The 18,400-nt window shown below is 39.3% G+C and overlaps 1 protein-coding gene across 1 annotated transcript in view; it reads right to left on the reverse strand.

Moving 5' to 3' along the window:
• The window catches only part of ITGB3 (integrin subunit beta 3), a 69,187-nt gene that overhangs the window by 10,365 nt on the left and 40,422 nt on the right, over nt 1–18,400 (reverse strand). The window contains exons 8-12 of the mRNA XM_023502477.2: nt 17,057–17,146; nt 16,316–16,450; nt 14,637–15,066; nt 6,023–6,245; nt 3,517–3,617 (exon numbers count right to left, since the gene is read on the reverse strand). Of these exons, the coding sequence (XP_023358245.1) occupies nt 3,517–3,617; nt 6,023–6,245; nt 14,637–15,066; nt 16,316–16,450; nt 17,057–17,146 (979 nt within the window). The remainder of the gene's footprint in view (nt 1–3,516; nt 3,618–6,022; nt 6,246–14,636; nt 15,067–16,315; nt 16,451–17,056; nt 17,147–18,400) is intronic.

Below are 18,400 nucleotides of genomic sequence, written 5' to 3' on the forward strand. Positions count from 1 at the left end.
AATAACAGTCTGAGGTCAAATTTGAATTCAAGTCAATCCTGACTCAAGTTTCAGCATTCTATCAACCTAGCTGCACGAAAATTGCACCTACTTCCCAATAATTGCTATAAGGATACAAAAGATCACATTTTCAAATTGCTCTACAAAATTTTAAAGTGCATTTAAATCCTAACCATTCCTGCTATCATCTTTAACATCATCATCATCATTAATTAACTAGATCTTATAGTCAGTTTGGTCCAAGTTATAAAATGGAATATCACCTTTCTCTCCCCTGAGCCAATAACAGTAGGTCCCTTCTCATCCACAAAATAAAATTACTTGCATCCAGTCAGCTTATGTCCTGCAACAGGAAGACTCAGGAGGTTCGGAAGAAGCTGCCCCACCCCAAGACTTCTGACTGTTTTGATCAGCTTTGGCCTTTCTTAATTCTCCTTGAAAATATGCTTTCTGCCCTGAGAGGGAGATCATTATCCTGTAAGAGACTGCAGGCTTCCTGGCCTGCTTCAAAGGCACTGCAGATGGCCTTGATAACCACCCTGCTTAACTATTCAATGTTTGCCAACTATAAGAAAGCCCTCCTCACTCAAGTTTTTAAATAAAGTGCAGAATGGAAAGGAAAACAGGAGAGAGGAAAAAATTTGATCTGTGTTCTATTTTACCTGGATTTTACCCTCACCTTTGTGATGATCATGACATTGACTCGTGAAAGGATATGTGTGGGCTTGCAGATAACTGGCAGTTGGATTGGTTTTAGAAGGGGACTTTTGATAGTGAATATTCCAAAGGGTGTTTGTTTGGGGATGTGTGTGGGATGGGGGAATTTCTCTCCAGACCAATAGCCTGACCCTGAGCTATGATGAAGTCTAGCACTAAAAGGATTCTTAATAAATGCTTCTTCCCTGACCGAATGGACCCAATTAAAAGTGACAATCCAAGGATAGCTACCTGTGGAGACCCAGGGAAAGGGAGAAAATCAGTCACTCAGCAAATACTCATTAAACACTTACTATATGCCAGGCATTGTGCTAATCCCTGGAGATACAAAGAAAGGCAAAAATGGAAGTCACATTCTAATAAAGAAGAAACGAGCCAAATCCTGTTTACATACCAGATTCTTATACACAGTGTTTGTTAATGGGAAGTCATGTTAGGGGGAAGGCACTAAAGGTGCGAAGGGGTAAAGAAAGGCCTCTTGCAGGATCTAAAATCTGAACTCAGTTTTAAGAATAGCTGATAATTGCATAAAGCTTTCAAGCATGCCCACTTTGAAATATTAAATTACTCCCATTTCACAAAAGAGGAAAATGATACTGAGAGGGATTCAAGTTACTTGTCAAGTAAGTATCAAAAGGCAAAATCTGAGCCCTGCTCTAATTTCAGGTTCGGTACGGAGTTTCTCCCAGTCATCATTATTATCATACCTAATATTTATATAATGCCTATTATGTTCCCATTATTGTGCTAAACATATTAAAAAATCTTATTTTTAATAAGGTAAGTAATACTACAAACCCTATTTCATAGCTGAGAAAACTGAGATAAAAGTTAAGGTTATACAAGGTCAAACATCTAATCTTGGGATTTTTGTTGTTTTAGTCACATCCAATTCTTTGTGACCCCATTTGGGATTTTCTTGGCAAACATACTGGAGAGGTTTGTCATTTCCTTCTCCAGCTCATTTTACAGATAAAGAAACTGAGACATAGTTAAGTAACTTGCCAGGATGACCCAATTAGAAAATGGTTGTGACTAGATTTGGACCCAATTCCATGCCCAGTGCTCTATCCACCATACCACCTACCTGCCCCATCATGGGATGAGGTTTTCTAATTTAGACAATTTTTCAATATGTAAAATGAAGGATCATGGGTATCACGGGTCCCCAGGAAGGGAAAGGTGAAGAAGAGAAGAAGGAAAGGGTTTCTGACAAAAGCAGTTGGAATATCTGTGAAACAAAGTTTACAGAGTAAATGCCAATTATGCATAATAAGGTTTTGATTATGAATTTTATATTAGACCCTAGATCTTATTTTTAGAAGAAATGAGTTCAAAATCAGAATTGGATTCCATATGCTTTTTGATATAGAGATAAGTTTGGGATCAAAGGAGCTATCTTTTAATATAGACAAAATTGTTAATGACCCTCTGAGGAAGATCATTAAATCAGTGTGAATCTGCCTTCTCTTCATCTCTATTCTCCAACACCACACATCTGATTGGTCCCTCTAGGATGGGTAACAAGTCTCACTTCTCAAGTTCTAGAAAATCCAAGAATCTGGTCATACTCCCTTGTCCCATCACATGAATTTTTTCCCTTTCTACTTTATTCTTGGCTATAAAGGATGGTCCTCTAGGAGGAGAGGGGGAAGATATATTGGGAAATATAGCTAATATAAAACAAAAGGTATCCAGATTTTTAATTTTTTAAGGATTAAGTATAGCTATAGATAAGAAAATGATAGCCAATAAGAAATTGGAATATTGTAGAAACATCCCCAACTAGGCAGGAGGTTTCAATGAACACAGTCCTCTAGGAGCAAAGACCCTTTTAAGCCAAGTAGGTGGTATGTAGTGAATGAATAAATAGCATTGAACTTGAAGTGAATTCAAATCCTATCTCAGACTCTTATTGGACAAGTCACTTTAGACCCAAAGTCAAGGTCCAACTGAATAATACAATGACATTGACCTCCTTATTTTTCCTCAGATATAACCCTCTCAACTCTGAACATTTTTATTGTCTTTCTTTTCCACGCCTGGAATTATCTCTGTCATCATCTCTGCCTCCTAGTTTCCATGGCTTTCTTCAGCTTCCAACCTAAATCCAACCTTCAGCAAGAAGCCTTTTCCAGGCTTCCTTAATCTTAATGCATTACCTCTGAGACACCCTCCAATTCATCTTGTCTATATCATTTGCAAATAGTTGTTTGTATATTTTCCCTCCCATTTAACTAAGTTCCTTGACATCAGGGACCATCTTTTGCCTTTTTTTGTATCCCTATCCCTTAGCACAGTGCCTAGCATATAGTAGGTATTTAATGAATGCTTGTTGACTGACTAAATCCTGCTTCAGATATTTATTGGGCAAGTCATTTAATCTCTGTGACTTCACTGCTTTATCTGTTAAATGAGGGTATTGAAGTAGAGGTTCTCCACTGCACCTGATGGCTCTAAATCTATAATTCTATGGAAGGAGTCTCTTCAAGGTTTACAATCTGCTCAGAACCCACCAGGGAACTACATTTCCCTCCCTGACCTTTCCCAAACTAGCAACAAGTTAATAAGAAAATTAAAGATGCAAAAAAAAAAAAAAAAAAAAAAAAACAGGCGGAGACAGGCAGAAAAAGAAAACCAAGTGTTGAAATATAAGAAATGGAATAAAATATAACAACACCTAGGGAAATTCCAAGGCCATGGTACTCAATCTCCTTCCACACCTCAATTATTACCACCTTCAGGTCAAAGGGAGAAAGGAAGGGAAAAAGAAGGGAACAGAGATACCCTCATACTTACTGAGTTCTGTCACAGGCACAATCTCATCCCGACAGTAGTTGTTGCAAATATTCTCCTCAAACCACGCTCCTCGACTGAACTTCTGGCACTCCACACAATCTCTAGATTAGAGAGAAGAAGAATAAACTATGAGCTCTTTAAAAGCCAGGACTGTCTCCTTTCATGAATGGGTCTTACATATAAACAGCACGTAACTCTGGGTCTTACATATAAAAGGTCCATAGCATCCCAGATTTGGGATTAGACAAACACTTGAAAGTTAAGGATTCAAACTCTTTTTTTAATTATTGTTCAATCATTTTTCAGTCATGTACAGTTCTTTAAGACTCCATTTGAAGTTTCCTTGGCAAAGATACTGGAGTATTTTTGTGATTTACTTCTCCAGTTCATTTTACAGATGGGGAAACTGAGGTATACATGGTTAAGTGACTTGCCTAGAGTCACACAAATAGTAAGTATCTGAGGCCAGATTTGAACTCAGGAAGATTAACTCTAATTCCAAATCTGGTGCTCTGTCCACTCTGGCATCTAGCTGTCCCTCTCATAGTAGCAATGACCTATCTTACTGAAATTTTATATGAACCTCAGCACTTGACAATTTTCTGTATATAAAAGACACTAAAAATTGGTTGTTGAATAAAATTGGGAGATTCTCACCACATTTAGGGCCATACTATGGAAGACTAAGGCTACCTATGGCCCTCCTGTCACACTTCCTTTATAGCAGCAAATTTTCCAAGTCTTGCCTTTGTTCACTTCTCTAACCCTAAGGCAGAAGTTGGGTTTTTCTCATGTCTCCTGGTGCTCTTTATTTCTCCACTAGCAGCAAGAGAAGATGGCAGAGGTGGGAGAGAGAAATAAACAAGCATTTATTAAGTGCACACTATGTACAAGACATTATGCTAAGCACTTTACAAATGTCATCTCATAATATCATCCTCATAACAACCCTGGTAAGTAGGTGCTATTATTATCCCCATTTTACAGATGAGGAAATGGAAGTAAGCAGACATTAAGGGACTTGTCCAATCACACAGCTAATAAATGTCTGATGTTAGAATTGAAGGCAGATTTTCTCAGCTTCCTAGGGACAGATTATCTTGTGGTCTCCTGAAGGTTGTTTTTCATACTTTGTTTTTGAAGAGAATAATGATATATCTGGGTGATGTCTTAGCTTGCATATAGATTAAATCTAAATGAGGCAGAGATATACAAAGTCAACAACCTTACCCTCTCTACCAGAGTCATCGAAGTCATAGGACAAAATCAGAATGGATACAGTGGATAACCTTGGCATCTTGGGTGCCTGGTGAAGCTCTAAGTGCTCCATAGCACCTGCTTCAGCCACCTTCATGGCCACTAGGATAAATTGTTCTCATTCACCTAATCCACATGCTTAGAGTCAACATCCTCCTAACTCACTGAGGAGTTTGAAGCCTGTTGGTTGCCCTCAACTTGGTTTAGCCCATCTATCCAGGTTTTCTGGGGTGTAGCTGTTGCACATGCCAAAGTTTCTTGGAGTCACAGATAGCAGGTAGATCTCAAAAACAGTATGAATAAAGTGACAATGGTCCAGGGTCTTGGGACTATCAAGAAGTCAAGAGATCCAAGGGCATTCAAATGAGTCAATACCCATTTGTAAAGATAGTATTTAAAATGTTTTGCAAATGTTAAAGAGATATCAAAGCATTATTATTATTATTGTTATCATTAAATTCATGGCTTCCTCTTTTCTCAGATGCCAAATTGGGCCATGCTCCTTGAATTTGCTTCCTGTACCCATATATCTATCCCTGCCTTTCTCTGCTCCCTGATGCATGTGGTATCTCTTACTGGGTGAGTAAGTAAAGGCAGCTAAAGTGATACAATAGCAAGAGTAGCAGGTCTGGAGTCAGGTAGACTCATTTTCCTGAGGTCAAATCTGACCTCAGGTAATTTATTAGCTGCATGATCTTGGACAAGTCACTTAATCCTATTTGCCTCAGTTTCCCCATCTGTAAAATGATTTGAAAAAAGAAATGGCAAATCACTCCAGTATCTCCGCTAAGAAAACCCCAAATAAGGCCATGAAGAGTAGGACATGACTGAACAATGTAATACTGAGTATTTCTATTGTAAAAGGCTTTTATCATGGGGGGAGGAGGGGAATCCTCCTCCCTCTATACCCTCTACAGAGGATACAGAAGTCTCACTCAACAAAGAGTGCTTCCCCTTGCTTCCCAGGTTGGCAACCTTATCTTTTCTTTTTCAAATATAATAGGGATGTGACCAATATACAGTCAACCAGTAGCCCCTTGACCTTCTAACTTTCTAAGGGAGATTTCTGTGGGAGATTATAGAAGGATATCAAGGAACAGACCCTGTCTTTCTACCTCACTTTAATATACTGATACTCATTATCTCTATTATCAACATTTCACTTTCTACTATTCTATCATGGTCATCCCAACCCAGTCCCATTTATGCCCAGATTCCCCAACCCCCAGGTCAGTTCTCATCCACTCACTTCTTAAAGGTGCAGGCATCCGGGCAGGTGGGACACTTCTCGCAGGTATCGCCATAAGATCCGGGCTGGGTGCAAACACATTTGCCACAGATACACTGACCTCGGCCACTGCACAGCAGTCCATTGCTAGACATACACATGTCTGTGCGGGTGGTGCAGTTACAGTAGTCACCAGTCCAGTCGGAATCACAGAGGCAGTCCCCACAACTGCACTGGCCATGGCCTATGAGAAGCAGAGGGGGAGAAGGAGGGAGGGAGAAAGGCAGAGAGACACAGACACAGAGGCAGAGAAATGGAGAGACAGACAGACAGAAAGAAAGAGACGGAGAGGGGGAGGGAGAAAGACAGACACAGAAACACAGAGACAGACACAGAAATGGAGAGGAGAGAGAAACAGAGAGAGAATGAGAGAAAGAGAGGTTAGAGAGATTAGAGGGAGAGAGATGAGAGAGAGAGAGAGAGAGAGAGAGAGAGAGAAATGAGAGAGGTTAGAGAGAGCGATCAGAGGAAGAGAGAAGAGAGAGAGAGAGAAATGAGAGAAAGAGAGAGGTTAGAGAGAGAGATCAGAGGAAGAGAGATGAGAGAGAGAAAGAGGGAGGGAGAGAGAGAGAGAGAGAGAGAGAGAGATGAGAGAAAGAGAGGTTAGAGAGATTAGAGGGAGAAAGATGAGAGAGAGAGAGAGAGAGAGAGAGAAGAGAAGAGAAGAGAAGAGAAGAGAAGAGAAGAGAAGAGAAGAGAAGAGAAGAGAAGAGAAGAGAAGAGAAAAGAGAGGGGCGGGGAACAGAAGAGAAACAGAGATGGTCAGAAACAGAGAGGAGGAAGAGAGAGATCATGGAGTCAGTGAGGGTGAGACATACAAGTAATGCCTGATCTGTTCATAATAGAGTTGAAAATTACCTAATCTGTTTTCTCAGACTAGAAGGTAATTAATTATCTTTCTTAGAGGAATGGCTGGTGGGGGCATAGGAAGTTATATACCTACAAGTGGGCTTCTCCTTTGTCTAAGTCCTCTATTGGGATGGTAATAAAATCTAACCACTTTTCCCCACTCCCATATCCACACACACACACACGGGACCTTGATATGTTACTGGGACACTTTATCTTCATGGGACAAGAGAGTCCTAGAAAATTAGCCTTCCAGGTTTTCCAAGATCTTTCTCTAATCAGAACCTTTCACTTTCTCTGCCAGATTCTAACCTAGGAATGAGCAGCTTCTTTTGCTCCCAGTGCTCCTAACAGGGCTGAACTATAGAGATCGGGTTTTGTCTTATGCCTCCTTCCTTCACAATAAGAATTGAAGAACCAAGTGAGGGATTTGAATGACAGTCAATGCTGATTATAGGGCTTGAGATTGAGCCTTTCAGCATGCCGTTCCCTCTCAAAACATCCATCCATTGATAAAGTATTGAAAATTGAGGGGATGAGGGAGAATGGCAAGACAAGCTGTGGTATATGATTGTAATGGAGTACTATTGTATAAGAAATCATGAGCAGGATGGTTTCACAAAAACCTGGGAAGACTTACATGAACTGATGCTAAGTGAAGTGAATCACTATGCACAGTAACATCAATAGCGTAACCATGATCAATTGTGAAAGACTTAGTTACTTTGATCAAGACAATGATCCAAGATAATTCCAAAGGATCCATGATGACAACTGCTATCCACCTCCAGAGAGAGAATTCTGCAATTGAAGCATGCTTTTTTGACTTTATTTTTCTTGTCTTGTCTTCTTTATTTGCAACATGGCTAATATGGACATATGTTTTGCATGACTTCATATGTGTAATTGATATCATATTGCTTGAGTTTTCAGTGGTTGGGGGAGAGGCAAGAGAGAGGAAGAATTTGGAACTCAATTTTAATTTTAAAAAAATTTTAAACCCCCACCCAACATATCTTTTTTTTTTTTCTTATCCTGGCCCTCTTCCCAGATCTAACAAATGCTGCTCTAACATCTATGACATCCTTGATTAGGACTGTTAGACATTTAACTACCTCTTGGTTAGAAGTATCCTAGTTCCCAGATCTCAAATAGAGCAGAGAAGCACCATAATAGCAGAGAGATCAGACGACATAAGGAAGACATTAAACACATACACAAAGATATATGGAGTGGGGGATATGTGTGAGAGCGCGCCGTGCTTTTCTATCCTGTGTTTAACACCTATACATTGCTTAACAAATGTTCATTCATTTATTCACTGATGAATTTGCTTTGCTCCCCACCAAATGTGTGTCCTACGTGCATTTTTCCCAGAAAGCCAGTTGTTAAACATTTACCAGCACACATCTCTTTCCAACTGTAAATCAATGATTCTATTTATTCTACTTTTTCTCCTCTCTGAAATATCATGGGAGGCAGGAGTCTCTCAGGACAGAAGAAAACAGAGAACTTCTGTTCTTATCAAAGAAAATAAAGGAATGCTTCTATCCCAAAATGAATATAATCATAAGCAGTTGGAAATCTGTCTGACTCATTGAGCCCCTTAAGGAATAAATTAACTGCACAGAATTTGCTATTTGCCTGGATGTTCTTGTTTGCCAACACTGTGGAACATGGTAAAATTATTCCCTCTTCACTATTTAACCAGCTGACATTCTTACCCCTCCTGTTCAATTTAAGAAGAAAGGAATCAAGCATTTAATAAGTACCTAATATGTGTCAGGCACAGTGCTAAGCATTTTGAAAATCTAATCTCATTTGATCTTCACAACAATCTGGGAAGGTAGGTGCTATTGATGAGGTCCTGAGTTACCAGATAGGGTTGGCAGAGAGAGCCTGAAATACTGATAAAATTACTTCCTGAGGAAAAAAAGAGGAGCAGTTCAACATTGGGGTCCCCCTCTTTGGAGGTCATGAGTAGTCCCACCTTGCTGTGTCAGTCAGAAATCCAAGCTATGTCTTTTAGGTTTGTTCTTTTGGGTTTCTAAATCCCTCCATATAGATTTAGCCTGCCTGTCAATGGAGTACTTCCACTTCATGGCATATTCTTTTAATTGATTCTCCCAAACTCCTTTCCTTGGTAACCCTATTGCTCTCCCAAATCTATTTCATATTTATGATTCCTGGTGTCTTTTGCATCTCTTCATTTTGTCTGTAACCTGTTTTCATAAATAAATCTCCCTTTGGCCAAAGAGAATGGCTCTTGTGGATTCTTAGCATGACTGAACCCCCAACATTTCAATGCCAATTGCTTTCCTAAGTCTCATCACCTGGTACCTGAATATCAATTTCATCATTTTTACACATCACTATTATTATCTCCATTCTATAGTACAAGGAATATATAACAGTATGAAATTACCTGAGGTTACATTTGAAGAACCCTGGTCATGAGCAGCTTTTATTTAAGCCTTATTTATTTACAGTCTGTACTTTCATAATAGGTTTTGTTTTGAGATAAAAAAATATGCTAACTTTTGTTGAATTGAGAGAAATTGTTTGTAATAACAGACCAGATTCAAAAGAAAGAGTAGATCAAAAGGGATCATGAGACCAGTTTTACCTTACTTTTCCACAAGAACCTAAGGTGGGGCAGCTATGTGGGGCAGACAGTACTGGGACTGGAATCACAAAGACTTCTTCATGAGTTCAAATCTGGTGTTATTCACTGAGCAAGTCAGCTAACCCTGTTTGCCTCAGTTTCCCCCTCTGTAAAATGAACTGGAGAAGGAAATGATAAACCACTCCTGGCCTGAATGAGGTCAGAGAGTAATTTACTTTAATGACCGCATAAGAGAAGTGCTTCCCTTGTTAACTGAGTACTTATTAAGGGGTCCTAGAAAATAGCTACTAGCTCTAGAGATAATAGGAAATACTTGATTCCATTCACTTAAACATACATGGGGGCAAAGTAAACACAACCAAGAAAGCACTGTACACAGCAACAAGAAGATTATAAGATGATCAATTCTGATGGATGTGTCTCTTTTCAACAATGAAGTAATTTAGGCCAATTCCAATAGACCTATGATGGAGAGAACCATCTGCAGCCAGAAAGAGGGCTGTTGGAACTGAATGTGCATCATAATATAGTATTTTCATTTTTTTATTATTGTTTGCTTGCTTTTTGTTTTCTTTCTCATTTTTTCCATTTTGATCTGATTTTTCTTGTGCAGCATGATAATTGTAAAAATATGTATAGAAGAATTGCACATGTTTAATATATATTGGATTACTTATTGTATAAGGAAGAGGGTGGAGGGAAGGGAGGGAGAAAAATTTGGAACACAAGGTTTTGCAAGGGCGAATGTTGAAAACTCTCTTTGCATATATTTTGAAAATAAAAGTCTAGTATCTTTTTAAATAAATATATATAGGGACATTATTCTTATTCCCTTTGATTGTGGACCCTGTTGCTTACTCTGAGTGGTACATAAAGGATAAAAGTAGACCACTGGACTGCAAACTGATAGAGTAAGGAAAAATGAGTAAAGCAAGAGATAATGGATCATTATGATTTTGTAATTTCCCATGTGGACATATATGTTGTGGGAAGAAAGAAGCAGGAGTCTATTAAGAGACTGAGATAATATAGACCAGTAAAATGTTGAAATTTATCTGCAATGTCATATTGCTGTGACTCTTGGTTCGTGAATTATGTGAAATTGTTTTATAAAAATTCCACCTGCCCCTAGTCTCCACTTCAAGATTACTAGCAAGGCAATGAATCATGCATCATTCCTCTGAGATCAGAAGGAAGTTGCTGAATAATGGAAAATTTGAAGTTAATCAGAAGAAACCAGACAGGAAAATCATGGCCTGAAGCCATGTATTGAATCTGTGCCACTAAAACCGATTAGGGTAGGCATGCCCTGGGCAGTCAAGGGAAGAAGGCACGTATCTCATTTGATCCTTACAACAGCCCTGGGAGGGAGGTGCTATGATTGGCCCCATTTTACAGGAAACCTCCTACCCCAAAAGGTCACAGAATATGGCTCTCACTAGGTACCCCTTGGCCATGTTGGCTATGCCAGGGATCCAAACTGATAAAATTCCACTTCTCAAATAGGAGTCAGCCAGGAAATGCAGACTAGAGGATCAAGGCAAAGAAAAGGAAGGACCTACTTTGGATTCCTTTTGGATGTGATTCCAAGGCGGGGCAACACTTACATTAGCAAAAGTAAAGCAAGTTCTTTGACCTCTCCGTTTCTCAAAAATCTCAAGTTGATCCTAGAAACCTCTCATTTCATAGCATTACTTTTGCAAAGTCCAAAAAAAGTGCCTTTGATTATCTGATCCACTAGGAGATAGTAAATAGTAGTGGATAATGAACTTTAGCTAACCATAGGAGTTTAGTATAAATATGTGGAGATGGCCCCTTTTCTGTCAGGGAAGGGGTGAGGAAGAGGAGGACAAGGAGGAGGAGGAAGAAGAGGAGGAGGAGGACAAGGAGGAGGAGGGGGGAAAAGGAGGAGGGAAAGAAGGAGGAGGAAGGAAAGAAGGAGAAGGAGGGGGAGAAGGAAGAGGAGGGAGAGAAGAGGAGGAGAAAAGAAGAAGAAGAAGAAGAAGAAGATGATGATGATGATGATGATGAAGAAGAAAGAATATGATGATGATAATGAAGATGGAGAAGAAGAACAAGAAAGAAAGAAGAAGGAAGAAGAATTTCTGCTTCATGTTCTCTCTTCCTGTTCACATATATTTAAGACCTTCTTCTCATGCTTTGTCTAGAAACTTCTCTGAATTCATGGACCTATTAAATCCCACTGTCTCTATGAAGATTGCCCTGACAAGCCCCAAATCATATCTCTTCCTGCTCTGAAATCAGATAGCTGATTTCAGATACAGCTGTTAGCTGTACTGCTCCTCTAGTACCTGTAGTACAGGGAATAGGGACTGAATTATAATTTCATCGATATAAGAAACTCTATCAATGCACTTTGACTATCCTGCTCTCTTAGTACTCATTTCCACCAATCTTAGTTACCATCAGCCTCTCCATTGCAATGATTAATCATTAAGGCAGCCTTGAAAATAATTACTAGCCTAAGGTCATGAGTGAAAAAGACTTGATTTTTTTCAAATAGACAGGGCATATGTCACATATTTCTCTGAATTCCCAACAGTATACCATCCAAAACTTTGTCTATAGGAGGTACTTAATAAAGATGCACAGACTAGGCTTATTGATTAAATAGATCAGTCTCTTGAGTTTAAGAGCTCTTGCTCTCTCTCTCTCTAGCTGTTCTGGAGAAGGGGGACTATTAAAGGGAGTACTATCTCTATGGTTCTATGCGTGGGTAAAGGAGAGGATCTTGCCTTTGTCAACAGTACAGGGAGCCAGCACATCAACAATCCTGCATCATTCTTTCTTAGGGATTGGGAGCCATAGAAACAGTCAACACACAGCAACTCCACCCCATCCCCAGTCAGTACAATGCGTCAAATCATCTTACACCCAATGTTGGGGCCAGGAGCTCTGGGAAGCTATATCACTAAATTAATCCAATTTCTGTGAGTGTCTACTATCACTGGGAGGTTGTCATATCAGTTCTATAAGCATGAATGTTATTCAAAATAATGTAGAAGCTAAAATTCAGTTGAACTGGGTTGGGGTTCCCTGATTCATTCAACTGGAGTACAACAAAAACAAGCTGTTGATACTCCAGAGGGAAGCAGGAACCAGGAGTGGCTGACTCAGGCAGCTCTGCTCCATAGCTTCAGAAGGGCCATCTGCCAAAGGAAAAAATAAAAAATTCTGGCAGAGAGTCCTCCTGTCCTTGGCAAACTCCCACTTAGGATCAATTGAGGGGCTCCCTCTGCTGCAGTGTTTTCTCAAGGGGTTCCCCTGTTTCAGCTTAAAAAGCATCTTCTCTCTTTGTGGAGGCTTCTCCCCCAGTCTCCCAACTCTCTCTTCATCCTATACCTCCTGCTCTCAAAAATAATCCCTGATTTGCATTAACATTTCACATATAATGGCATGCTGTTAATGTAATATCAAAACATAGAAATTCCCACCCTCCCTTAATCTTTTTTTTATTAGGTTTGGCAGACACCCACAGGGGAAGCAATTGCATAAATAATCCAAAAATCATTTCTAAGATGTGTTTTAACATTTTTTTTTGCCACTGATTTACCTTTTAGATTATGTTTTCCTCCCCTTGGGCTGCTATTAATATAGACATGAACATCTGCGGTCAATTAACACCATTCATTAGATCATACTGCTAAGGGGAGAGCAATGTTGTAGGTTCAATTCCCTGATGGGTCAGTTAGCTTCTCTCTTTAAGGTCAAAAGCCATGCATGCCTTTAATGACAGTCATGACAGTCTTTGATTCTGGCAATAAGGAGGATAGGGTCACAATGAAAATGGTTCAATGCAAATTCATCCTACTGCTAAAACCAAAACACGAACCAAAACAAAACAAAATACCTCAAAATGCATAACTTGGAATTAAGATTAGTGCAGAATCAATTTATGATCTAAAGGACAGAATTTTTTCCTTAATTTAATTAAGATGGTACAGACTCTTTCCTCAAGGAATTTTTAGTTGAGCTGGGGAAACAAGACTTAAACATAAAGGAATAATTAACAATTTTCTTTCAGCCCAGACCTGTAATTTGCATTAGGACAGGAAACTCCCTCTATATAAATATATACAATTATTTTGAAACTTAAGTCTTGGAGAACTGTCTGGGCACAGAGAGGTTAAGTAACTTAATAAAATTAGGGTGAAGAGACTTTCTGTGTTTGGAGAGTGTTGGAGGACAACCCCTGCTGTGTGTGAAAGAGAGAGAGAGAGAGAGAGAGAGAGAGAGAGAGAGAGAGAGAGAGAGGCTTGCATATTCACATGATCTTGAGATGCGTGGGTGCAAGCAAAAGCAGAAAAAAAGAATCTTGGAATCTTAAGAGTTTGGCACTTCATGGAATCGCATCATTTCAAGAGTTTATAAAAATCTTAGGGATCAGTCAATTTCTTCGTTTTTAGAGATGAGAAAAAAGGAGGCTCAAAAAGAGACTATAACTTGCCAGTGATCACAGAGCTAACAAGTGGCTGTCTAGACTCAAAAGCAGATTTTTAGGACACAGTCACTAAGCCACATTTATGTGATCTTCAAGGTTATCTAGCCTCTGTTCAATGCCTGCCTCCCTTCTCTATCTAACAAATGTCCCAGAATCCTACCTATTTTTCCTTCCTATCTTGAGCTATAAATTAAAGCTTATTAAATTAAATTAAAGCCTTCAATAGGGCTTAATGATTTGAGGAGAAAAGAGTGTCCCATTTGTATATTCAGCTAAGCTGGTCTTCTTACTCTTCTTCACGTGCAACCTTCAGTGTCCTATCTCTGTAAATTTGTGTAGACTGTACTCCATGCCTGGAATACAAATTTTCCTCCCCTCTGTCTTTCAGAATTCCTTACTTCTTCATGTGCTATATCCTTATCAAAGACATTTCCTCATCCCTTTAGATGTTCTTATTCTCTCTCTATTGTATACACACTAAATGTTGTATTCATCCAGATAAAATCTAGGAAAACAGGGACTACTAGGAAATTTTTTTTTGTATTTATAATAGACAGGTAATAAATGTTTATTGAATCGAATTGGGACAGAGGGGAAAGGAATGGCCCAGGAGAAACCCTAAGGGTCTTCTCACTTACCTGAGCACATTTCGCCTTTGAATCGGACACAGGAGAAGTCATCGCACTCACAATATTTGCCAGTCACCTTGCCAAAGTCACTGCTATGGCACACACACTGGCCGCACAGGCACTCCCCACGCTGGCTGCAGGCAGGCTGGCCCTCCTGGGGGCTGCACTCATCCTGCTGGGAGGGGCGGTAATCCTCCTCGGAGCACTCGCACTGGGCACCCAGCCAGCCTGGGCCACAGCGGCACACCCCACACTCGAACGTCCCATTGCCCTGATTGCAACGATTGCTTTGTGGTTCAGCCTGGGCCTGACAGGCACAATCACAGTCAAAAGTAACAGAGACAGTGAGCTTGTCCTTAAACCCCACAGGCTTAATGGTAAAGGATTTCTTCTTTTCCTGGGGACAGCCACGCACTTTGGCTTCGATGCTGAAGCTCACCTGGGAGGAAAACAGGGTCTCAGTGGGACATAGATTGTCCTGTATCTAATAGCTAATGGCTAATGAGGAAAGCCCAACCACTTCAGCCTGGAAGATCCCCATCTTCTATTATAACTCAACAAAGAATGCCCAACCACTAGAGCTGGAAGATCCCTACCTTCTATTATAACTCAACAAGAAATGACCAACCACTAGAGCTGGAAGATCCCCACCTTCTATTATAACTCAACAAGAAATGACCAACCACTAGAGCTGGAAGATCCCCACCTTCTATTATAACTCAACAAGGAATGCCCAACCACTAGAGTCTAGACCATTCCCACCCATTAAGGAATATAAATTTGATTCTGTGACATACACCATGTTCTTTACCCACATCAGACTATGTAATACAGCATCACCAAACAAGATGTACAACTGAATTCAGCACAATATGCCACTTATAAGTAGGGAAGTTTTCAAGCAGATTTTTCTCTCCTCTCCTCTCTTCTCATCTCTTCAATATTCCCTTCCTCTCCTTCCACTTCTCTTTCCTCCCCTCTCTCCTCTTCTCTTCTCTTTTCTCCTCTCTCCCTTTTTTCTCTAATGCATATTTTCATATGTTGAAATATTCTATGATACAGAAGGAAGAAGCACTGAATATGGAGTTCAAATTTCAGTTCTTATGTTATCTATGTGATCTTAGAAAAGTCATTTCCCACTCTGGGTGTAAAGTTTTTTCATCTTTACAATGAAATGAGTTATACTAGGTGATCCTCTAAGTCCATAATAGTCATAAAAATTAGCCAGAATATCAAAGGAGAAGAAACAAGGAGAAGAGTTAGAAGAGTGGAGCTAATGATTTTTTATTCTACTTTTACATACTCAAATGAGATAACAATAATAGAGTAAAATGAGAATGCTGAGCCTAAAATCAGGGAGACCTGAGTTTTAATTCAATATCAGATACTAAGTAGTTATGTGACTTCTCTGTCTGTCTCAGCTTCCTTATGTGTAAAATGGGAATAATAGACCCTAGACTTATAGTCTAGGTTTTGTTGTGAAGATCAAATGAGATACTTGTAAAGCTTAACACTGCCTGGCACAAAGTAAGTGTACATTTATGTTAGCTATTATAATTCTTGTTATGATTATAACCCATGTAAATTACAACTATAGAATAGGAATTGAAGAGAGTATTGGGAATGGGAGCAATGGTACCCACAGAAATAAGAGATAGATAACTTTGGCGCTAGCCAGAGGGTCTCACCGTATCTCCAATCTTGAGGCCGACACAGGACTTGAGACCTGGGATGACCTCATTATTGAGGCAGGTGGCATTGAAGAACAAGGACAGCTCCTCAGGAAGATCACGGATTTCCAGCTCTACTTTAGAACGGATTTTCTGAGAAGAATTAAGGATGGGGCGGGGGGGGGGCGGGGAGGAAAATTAAGAAAAAACTGAAAAGTAGCAACTTGCCTATACTCTTATAGCCCTCCAAAAATGGGGCACTAGAAGGGCAGACCACACAAGAGGCCAATAGTCTCATCCTGGCTATGAAATGCAGTTTCAGAGGAAATGGGGAGAAGTGCTAAAGCTTCCATTTTTAGGATTTTCTCCCCTCTTCCTGTATCCTTCTCCCAGAGACTGCTAAACCCTGGGGAAAGCAGAAACCAGTGGGACACTTTTGCCAAACATACTGGCTTTCCATGGTGTCTGCAATAAATGCAGATTCTTCTGTTTGGCATTTAGAACCCTTCACAATCTGGCTCTTTCCTTCTAAACTGATTTCACAATATCCCCTTTCAAAAAAATCTACATTCTAATCAAATTGATCTGCTAGTTTTTGACTAGATAAAACACTATCCCCACCTCTGTATCTGTATAGGTTATTTATTCTCTATGCCTGAGATATGTGCTCCATTCAGCCAAGAGGCCTTTCCTGATCAGTTCCCTACCTGCCCCAATCACTCTCAACACCGTGGCCTCCCAAGGACATAATACACTCACCCCATAGGCATCAACAATGAGCTGAAGCACATTGCTGGAATCCGCAGACAGCGTTCCTACAGTGGTCCCTGGAATGAGCTCACTATAGTTCTAGAAGGAAAATACCCAGGAATCATTGAGAGCTCTCTGCAGATGAACAAGGTAAAAAAAGACTTTCTAGTTCAAAGTTTCTTAATCTGAGATTCAGAAATTTGGTTTGTTTCTATTTTGCTTATTGTTATTTTAATATACTTGGTCTTTCTTTGTAATCCTATGTATTTTATTTTACTCTAAGCCATCAAAATAGTCAAGTCATCACCTTCATGATATCATTGGTCCTCTTGGATAAACAACAACTATAATGTATTTTATTTTATTTATCAATATCATTCTGAAAAAAATAAATTAACTTTTTTTTAAGTAAAAGCTTTACTAGACTGCCAAAAAATGATAGGAAAAAAAAAGATTAAGAACCTCTGATCTAGGGCAACTTCTTTAAGTACTCTGTAAATCTGACAGGGAGACTACAAAGAATAGGAGGAGGAGAAACAAAGTAGCCTATATCTTATTCATTAATAAGATGAAAACAGTCCTTCAACTACCAGAATCACATGTATGAACACATTCTTCCACTCCCTAGTAATTACTGAGGAGTAATTTATTAATCACTTTATGGTTGACAATGTGTCTTCTTCACCTCTGAGATAGGATGGACTTTTTTCTAAAAAAAAAATAGAGATATAGATATAGATATAGATACTTTTCAAAGAGCTATAAAACTGTGCATACCCTTTGATCTACCAGTGTCTCTATTTGGTCTGTATCCCAAAGATCATAAAAAAGGGAAAAGGACTCACATGTGCAAAAATGTTTGTGGCAGCCCTTTTCATAATGGCAAGAACTGGAAACTGAGTGGATGCCCATCAATTGGAGAATAGCTGAATAAATTGTGGTACATGAATACTATGGAATATTATTGTTCTATAAGAAACAATCAGCAGGATGATTTCAGAGAGGCCTGAAGAGACAGGAACTGATGCTAAGTGAAGTTAGTAGAACCAAGAAAACATTGTACACAGCAACAACAAAATTATGTGATGATCAACTGTGATGGACTTGGCTCTTTTCAGCAATGAGGTGATTCAGGCCATTTCCAATAGACTGTGATGGAGACAGTCATCTGCATCCAGAAAGACTATGAAAATTGAATATGGATCACAACATAGTATTTTCATCTTTTGTTGTTATTGTTTGATTGCTTTTTTCTTTCTCATTTTTTTTTCCTTTTTGATCTGATTTTTCTTATGCAGCATGATAAATGAGGAAGCATGTATAGAAGAATTGCACATGTTTAACATATATTGA

The sequence above is a fragment of the Sarcophilus harrisii genome, chromosome 4 (assembly GCF_902635505.1).
Source record: "Sarcophilus harrisii chromosome 4, mSarHar1.11, whole genome shotgun sequence".
Lineage (NCBI taxonomy): Eukaryota > Metazoa > Chordata > Mammalia > Dasyuromorphia > Dasyuridae > Sarcophilus > Sarcophilus harrisii.